The following is an 8,819-nucleotide window of genomic DNA, read 5'->3' as shown; positions in this document are numbered from 1 at the left end:
ACTCAGAAAGGGCTGAAATTTAAAGCATTTAGCTTGACAGGTGCATCTACATAAACACACACAGAGGTAAAAGGAGGCTTTGCACATTCACAGTGTGAAATTACTGTGAAAACACTGTGAATCTGTACAAAACTGAAATGTCTCCTTATTTTCAGCATAGGACAAAACCTTTTCAGCATTCAGGTGATGCATTTAATCGCTTGCGTATCTGTTGCTATTTATTCTTTTTTACATAGCTATGACAAAGAGGAAAAATGTAGTCTTCTAATTTAATAACCCAGATTGCTAAAATATATTTATAAACCATTCCATTGTTAGTTTGCCTCACTGGCCTTCTAGTCTGTTCCAACAGACCTTCTTGTTATTTAGCCTATCTTTAGCCTCCAGCATTTGTGATCTTCAGCTTACAAGAAATTAGGGCAATATCCATAAAAGGATGTTTCAATTTAGTTTATCCTGCCTTAGACCCAGAAAACAGGTCCACAGACCTATATTAGGTACTAAGAATAGAAATTTTACCTAACCAATACCCTAACCAACAGGAAATGCTGAAGAGGTGAAATTTCACCTCTTGTTAGTGTTTAAATGCACCTAACATTGAGCTGCAGAAACATCTAGGACAAGACCAACATTCCTAGTTCCTAATATCTTACGGGGGGGCTTAGAAGTCTAGGTTGTCTATGTTTAAACTGATGCTTAGCTCCCACTTTAATGACTTTTCCTTTGGGATAACTATTCGGTGCTGGAAACATGCAGGAAATGGGAGGCTTAAGAGAGCAAAATCCTCCTGTCTGAGAGAGCGAAAACCTCAAGTACAGCTGATAAAGGCGGTGGCTTCACTCTGGCTTCTATTTCCACAAAGGTCCCTCGCCGTCTTCCTACCGGTGCTGAGAACCAAGTCTCAACTGGATTTTCCTAGGAATTAGGCTTAGTTATCGTGAAAGCTTCAACCTTCCACAAATTATTCTAAAAGTTATTCCTGAGCTTTCACTTAAATCCAAGAGCATTACCTTTAGCTGGAATAAGTCAGTTTTGAAGTCTATTTCTGCAACGTGACCTTTTACAAAAATCTCACATCTAAGCCAAACGTCACTCCGGAGTAACTCAGATTCCTCCTGAAGTACGAAATGCCTGGACCCGAGACCGCAGGCGAGGGGAAGCACTGGGCCAGGAGGGCCAGGAGGCACCAGAGGTAGAAAACCTTCGGGGCACGGATCCGCCTGGGCCGCCGCTGCCTCTCCGGGCTGTTTCAGGCCTTCCCAGCGGCGGAGTTCAGCCCTCTCGTATAAAAAGAAACCATTCTGTTCCCGCACCCTCCCGAGGGGCCGCCCCGGGCTGTGGGATCAAGGCCCCGCTCCGGCAGCTCCCGCACCCGGCGGCACCGGCCCGCGCCCGCCCGGCCCCGGTTTCCGGCGGGACCTTGTGCGGCTGCGCTTCCCTTCCCCCGCGCTCGGCCGGGCCGCGGCGGTCCCGGTGTCGGTGCCCGGGCTGTGCCCGTGTCCCCGCGGTCTCCATGCCGTCGCGGGTGCTGTGCCTGGGCGGCGGGGCCGGGGGTCCCGCTGCGCGCAGGGTCCGCCTGCTCCTGCGGCAGGTGGTGGGCGGCGGCGCGGCCGCGGCGCGGTATGGCCGCTCCGAGGTCAGGGCGCTGCACAGCTCAGGTAACCCACCCCGGCCCCAGTGTCTCGGCCCCGCTGCTCCCCCGGCTGCCTCTGCTCTGGCCACAGCCCCGGCACTGCCGCCGTGCCCTGGGGAGGCCGGCAGGCAGGTGCCATCCCGGGCTGCGGGCTTGTCCTTGTGCTGCCGCCCCTGTCTCAAGTTCGTGAGTGCGGGGGCTCCGGAGAAGGGCAAGGGAGCTGGTGAAAGGTCTGGAGCGCAGGTCCCATGAGTGCGCTGGGGTTGTTTAGCTTGGAGAAATGGAGGCTCAGGGGGGACCTTATCTCTCTCTACAACTCCCTGAAAGGAGGGGGTAGCCAGGTGGGGGTCGGTCTCTTCTCCCAAGTAACAACTGACAGGATAAGAGGGCATAGCTTCAAGCTGCACCAAGGGTGTTTTAGGTTGGACTTCAGGAGGGTTTTCTTCGCAGGAGGTGTGATTAAGTCTTGTAATGGACTTGCCAGGGACGTGCTGGAGTAACCATCCCTGGAGGGGAGGTGTTTAAGGAACATGCACTCGGTGCCATGGTCTGGTTGGCACGGTGGTGTTTGGTCATAGGTAGGACTCGATGATCTCAAAGGTCTTTTCCAGCCTGGCCTGAGGGGAAAGGGCAGAGTTCAGTCACAGGCTTGCACGGACGCTTATGTGGCTTGTGGTAGCTCCTGGTCCAAGTGCTTCGGCCGCAGTGAGGCACGGGGCAGCCCTGCAGCTGGTGTCTGTGAGAGCCAGCCTGCTCTGCAGAGCGTCTGTCACATCTCGCTGTGCTCTCTCTCTGCTCCTGCATCTCGCCGTGCTCTCTGTCGGTTCCTGCATCTCGCTATGCTCTCTGTCTGCTCCTGCATCTCGCCGTGCTCTCTGTTCCTGCATGGCACCGCTTCCTCTTCCCGCTGGGCAGAGCCGCAGGGTTCGTGTCGGGGCTGCCAAGGCTGCTGCGTGTCTGAGTGTGCCAGCAGCATGTGGTAATGAGATAGAGGGTTGACCTTGGGCCTGCAGTGACCTGAACTGCCCTGGAATATCCTCTGGTGACCTTTGAGACAGGTGATGGGCCTGTGCAGAATAGAAGCGGTGTCTGGAAAGGGTGACATATGCCTGTGGTAAGCGACACTTCTCAGGATGAATGCCAAAAGCAACAAAGCTCCTAAGTACAGAGTGAGTGATCAGTAGTGATCTGCAAGTGGTTCTGATGGGGGAGTACTTGCTCAAGCTCTTAATTACACCCCTTTAATCCCATTTCTCTACATTTTACTATTTTAAAATCTGTTTATTAGTTAGCCAGTTCATTTCTTTGTTTAGTTTCTGAAAGGTTACTCAAGAAAGTAGTCTTTGAGGGATGAATATCCATAAAATTCCTTCAAGAATTTGTGAATAGGTAATACCTTGTTTGTGAAAACTACAAAAAAGACTGGAGTTATTTCCCATCAAACAAATTAGCATGAAAGAAAACAAGTTAATAATGAAGTGAGTCCAGTAGAACAAACACCTGAAGAAGGTAGCTCAGCACATTTTTGCCCTTTGTTGGGCTGAATAACCTTAAGAAGAAAAAGAAATCTAGCAGTGTAAAATGGTAGTAAATGCAGCTGTCATTTCATCACTTTCATAAATTTCATCACTTTAAATGTGTTGTGGAATGCAACACATATTCACAAATATTCAGTGATATTTGTGAATACACTCTGTATATATGTGAATAGCAGGAGTATCCCCAGTTACAATCAATGATGGTAGGAGTTTTGGTAGGCAGATTTAAGTCTCAAAGCACTAGAGAATCTTGTAGATAATATTAAGGATATTTGCCCTCCCAACACCTGAGACATCTCGTTCTTTGTAGTGCTTCCCATTTTGTCTGTGAATTTGGATCAGAAGCTGTTTTTATTAGGAATATGAAGCATTTGTATAGGGTTTACCTGTATGACACATTTATAGTATTTTTTATTTGGTAACAGTTTCACTTTGATAACACATTTTTCATGATCTCAGTTAGCTGGTAATCATCACAAAGTTTCACAGAATGTCTCTTAATCACTTCCACCCCAGGGTGCAGTTATCTGTGTCTGTCCCCCCCATGGTTTCTGCTTTATTAGGCCTAAGATATCAGGCTCCTTTATCAGTTCCATTGTGCTCTTTGTCTTACTCTCCATATTCTTGATATTTAGAATAGTGGTTTTTTCCCTGTTTTATTTTGTGGGTGTTTTTTAAATTAATTTTTAAAATGTTTGTGTGTCCTCTTGCAGAGCCTAGCATTTTTTTGAGGATATTGAAGTTACAAAGGATGATCTGAAATTTTTTGTGCCCTATGTGTTTTTGCTATTTCTGTGCAGCTGCTGTAATCACAGTTCTTGTTGTAAGTGGTGTTGAGGTTGCATAAATAAATAAACAAAATGTGTCTTAAAAGGCTGGAAGCTGTTAAGAGTCAACTAAACAACAAATTGTTGTGTACACAGTAATTTGGATGTGACATCCCTGCCAGGTCAGGCTGAAATCCCAAACAGGATTTACTGTCTGTCCTGGTACATTCTGAGTGCAAGCGAGGAGCTGCTGCCTGATGTTGTGCTGTTACATGAGAAGAAGCCATCCTTGTTAGCTTTTCAGCTCAGTCTTTGCAAAGTGAACATGGCTTGCTGGTCCACTGCGGGCTAAGCAGGAATGAATTGCTAAAGCTCTCAAGTAGTAAAGCTTAAGAGAAGTCCCAAAGTGAAAGAGACTGCAGGACACAACGATAATGGGAATGGTTTGGGGTTGCATAGCTTAATTAAGGAGGGAAGCAATTTATAGTAGCAGGTGTTGTAGAAGGCCGACTGTCGGAATAATTTTTAATGCGGGTTTCATGTTTCCTTCTAAAAGACTAAAAAGTATCACATTTTTGTAGACTGTAGATTTTTGTAGACTTGTGATGAATTAGGTTAAATGCACTGTGACCTGAATAAAATGGAGTTCTATGTAACTCAGTTCACATTTATTTACTTATTTTAATGTAAATGTAATATTAATGTTTTTTAAAAGTTGACATAGTACACAATATTGGAGTTGCTGTAAGGGATTACAGGAAACAAATGCTGAATTTGATGTAAACTGAAGAACTGGAAAAATAAAAACCATTGCCAATTAGATAGTACAGGCAAAGGAAGGTCTCTTGTGTGCTTTGCTGCTCAGTGTACATAACTTATGCTTTGTCACTTGTGATCAATCAAAATATGTACTAGCTACATTTGCTGTTTACTGTAGCACTGCCTGTCCAGGTTCACTTCCTCTACTTTCTTTATGTGAAATTTTTGGTCAATTCCCGTTCCTAATCAAACTTGTGTTTAAAGCCTAAAAGATCTCAGTAGTACATCCAAGTGTATCTGCTGAGTAAAACAGAGTTACTTGTGAAAATTGCATCGCACTTCAGAGTCCTGTTAAGGTTCATCGTCGGTGTAAAGGATCTAAAAGATTGTGGTAAAGATCTATAATCTGAAAGAGGGCTGTGAATTTGACTGTGTGTTTGTAAGTGTTTTGTTTTTTTCCAGGTTTATCATTGTCAAAAGACTAAAGATCTGGTTGATGATGGATGTAAATGCTTTCTGGCACATTGCCTTTTCCAATTTTACCGGTGTCATTATCTTTGTTGAGGTTCACATGTTGACAGCTGAGAGTGTGTTTCTGACAATATTTTTTTTTTTGCTGGCAAAACCTATTTTTAGAGAGACTTCATTATTTCTTCTTTCTCATGACATTCCTATAATTGTTCATTGCCTCCGTAGTTGTACTTAGGGGACTGCATTGTGGTGACTGAAATGATTCCAGGGATTTGATTTATGGTGAGCCTTGTGTACGGTTGTTGCGTCAGCACAACTCAGAAGGCAGCTAATGGGGATGGGAATTTTCAAAGCCAGTTGTCTGAAAGTTTGCAGTGTTATGCCTGGGTTATTTCAAATTATTCTAACATTTAGAAAGGAAAGGTTCATGGTAAAAAAAAATTAGTGTATTTTATTAGACATGCTGATGTAGCTGGAACAAAGGGGTAAAATGTCAGGTCAACTTCTGTAGGGCTTCGCTTTTGGTATATAACTGGATGTCAGTAAATAGTTTCTGAGTGTTAATATTTGCCTGTTGTTTGAAATTTAATTTTTTTCGGTTAAACAACAGGCCTGATATGTGTTGATGTGTTCTACAAGTTGTGCCCAGCTTAATGTGTAAGATTGCAGTTGTAGCTGCTTGGCATACCCAGGGACTCAGGATAGTTGTTCACAATGCCATAGCTAATTTTAAAACTGTTTTGTCAGTTTTGGATAGCTTTTCAGTAAATGTGAAATTTCTAAAACATTTATTTTGATTTTCAGTTGCAGATTCTTTTTGATTGAAAATCATTTTTGAAATTATACTGATGTACTTGTTATCTAAGCTCAGTTGAGAGTATATAGTCTGTTTTTTCTCCACTGAGCAAAATGTACTTCAGAAACCTTTGTGCAGTTTGAAAACACTCTGAGCTAATTTTTCACAAAAGTAGCATTGGCTATGGAAGATCTGAAAGGGAGACCTGGTGATGCAGTGGCATCTGCTACTGTGTGACTAAGAGGAGCTGGTGGATATCACTTTCTACAGACAGCTAGCAGTAACCTCCCACTCAGGAGCTTTCGTGCTCACGGGGGATTTCAGCCACGCAGACATCAGCTGGGAGGGCAATCTGGCGTTGTGTGTGCACTCTTGGTACTTCCTAGGCTGTGTTGGTAAAAATTTTGTAACTCAGATGCGAGGGTTAGGGTTATCTCTTCCTTTGTCTGCTGCTTTCAAGAAGGGAAGAGCTGTGACCAGTTTGGTCACAGGTGGCAGCCTGGATCTCAGTGACTGGGACATGCCTGAGTTGCACATCTGGAGAAGGGCTGGGAAGGTGAGCAGCAGAATTAGGACTTGACAACTGCAATCTTTCACTTATCCAGGAGATTGGTAGGTAGAATCCTTTGGATAACAACCATGAAGATGGAAGGTGCACAGGAGAGCTTGAAAATTTTTAAATGTGGCAGTTTGGCAGTGACCCATTCAGCAGTAGCAGAAGGCCTTTTTGTCCAAGCAGGGGGAACATACAAAAGTACAAGTAAGGACAGACAGCAGGAGTGTAAAAGTGCAATTTGGTATGTAGGGACAAAATCCCTACCACCTTGCCTGAGTGCAGACTTTTAGTCCAGAAGGACCCTGATGAACATGAGAACTGGGACAACAGAAACCTCAGACAGTTTAAGTATGAAGATCTGCTGGTGGACTAAAGTCTTTCTGGGAAGGGACTGGCTGATACAGCTTTGGTGAAAAGGCTGTGGGGTTGCAGTGATGTCTGGTTGAGTGCAGCAGGGGAAGAGATTGGCTAGGGTGGCTGTGGAACATCCGTCCTTGGAGATTTTGCGGTTCAGTCAGACAGAGCCCCAGCTCATCAGATCTCATCTTGGCGGTAAACTGATGTTGAGGTTGAAGATGACCAGTGTTTCTGCAGTGTTCTGATATATGATGAAATGGGCAGCTTAGCACCTCTCTCACATGGTAAATGTATTAAGAAGTTATGTTCTGGAATTTATCAAGTCTGTGTAAGACCATCATGGTAGTAAACATTTAAAATTGACTTTTTGCCTCATAAGACTTTTTGTAATTGAGCAATATCATACTCCCTACTTTCAGAGTATTAGCCCTAACAAATAATAGCTTTTGCTAAGTAAAGATTGTATGCTTCCTGCATGGCTGGATCATAGAATCATAGAACATGCTGAGTTGGAAGGGACCCTCATGGTTCGTTGACTCCAACCCCTGGCCCTGTGCAGGACACCCCAAGAGACCCATCATGTGCCTGAGAGCATTGTCCAAATGCTTCTTGAGCTCTGTCAATCTTGGTGCTATGACCACTTCCCTGGCAAGCCTGTTCCAGGATTCAGCCACCCTCTGGGTGAAAAGCCTTTTCCTAATATCCAGCCTAAATCTCCCTGACACAGCTTCAGGCTATTTCCCCAAGTCTTATCACTGGTAACCAGAAAGCAGAGATCAATGTCAGATAAGATTTCACATTCACGTTGTTGATCTTTTACTAATGCAGAAAAATGAGTAAAAATGTTACTTTTCTCGAGTAAATACCAAGATTTTGGTTTCATGACACCTTGGACTGTAACCAGTAAAGACACTCATTAGCCAGCCCAAAATAAACATCTATTCAACATCATTGAAAAATTTAGTGTTAGCTTCAAACCTGAAAATTAAAAAAATAGAAGGTTTAAAAAGAACTTTGAGTAGAGATTGAGTAATATTCAAATTTTATGTTTGGAGCAGTTGTATTGGTTTTTTAGAGGGAAAGATTTCCTTTTGCCCATAAAAAACCAGAACTTTAGTGGATTTTTTTGCTTAGTTCAGATAGGCTTTGTTGTGTAAACATTTCATGTATTTCAGTCAGCAGCAGCTGTCAGACTGCAGACTCCTGTTGACAGGAGCTGAGCTCCACCTCTGTTATGTGTGAAGGCATTGGTGGTCAAGGAACAAACTTAAACCTTGTGAGTGCAGGGGATAGGTTTCTGTCCCTCATATTCATTCATGTCTTTGAGAGGTTTCCAATACTGGTATGAAGTGCAGAATAGGTGACAGTGTTGCTTAGTGAGTGTAATGTTTGCAGACATAAAGATGGCCAATAAGAGCTGCTATGAAAGTGACAGGTTAGTTACAGGGCTGGGTTTTTTTCCCTCCCCTGAATAGTGTATTTGGCAAAGTTCAGGAAAAAGAATAAACCTGGAAAGTATAATTTCTGTTTCTTCAAAATAAGTCAGCTCTTCAAGGATTAGTAAGAGCTGACACTCTTGTCTGTTTCTTTATGGAAGTGTGTTGGATAAATAGCAGTTCAAAGCATAATTTTTTCCCCCTCCTTCACATTAGAATGAAATTAAGACCTGGAAATATATATTTGAATATGATATAGATTTCAGACTTTCCTTTAACAGGTATGGTTTTATCACATTGAAATTATTATTGGCAGAGCTTAGCACCTTCACAGTTTTAATATGTTCTTGCTGTTGCAGGCTCTTGAGACCAGATGGATGGTCTGTGTTCAAGTGAATGTGCAATATACTAAGGAGAGTGTGGTAATCTCACCTATTTTCAGGACTAAAGAGGCCAGAAGGCAATAAATTCATCAACCTAAAAACATAATGTTCCTGAAGCTTCAT

At 43.6% G+C, this 8,819-nt stretch overlaps 1 protein-coding gene across 1 annotated transcript in view; it reads left to right on the top strand.

The window, feature by feature from the left end:
- The first annotated feature begins 1,392 nt into the window (after positions 1-1,392).
- The window catches only part of VWA8 (von Willebrand factor A domain containing 8), a 183,367-nt gene continuing 175,940 nt past the window's right edge, over positions 1,393-8,819 (top strand). The window contains exon 1 of the mRNA XM_064714194.1: positions 1,393-1,658. Within this exon, the coding sequence (XP_064570264.1) occupies positions 1,514-1,658 (145 nt within the window). The 5' untranslated portion in view covers positions 1,393-1,513. The remainder of the gene's footprint in view (positions 1,659-8,819) is intronic.

Source organism: Zonotrichia leucophrys, chromosome 1 (genome assembly GCF_028769735.1).
Source record: "Zonotrichia leucophrys gambelii isolate GWCS_2022_RI chromosome 1, RI_Zleu_2.0, whole genome shotgun sequence".
Classification (NCBI taxonomy): Eukaryota; Metazoa; Chordata; class Aves; order Passeriformes; family Passerellidae; genus Zonotrichia; species Zonotrichia leucophrys.
The sequence above is the reverse complement of the archived record's forward strand: the minus strand, read 5'-3'. Positions and strand labels throughout refer to the sequence as shown.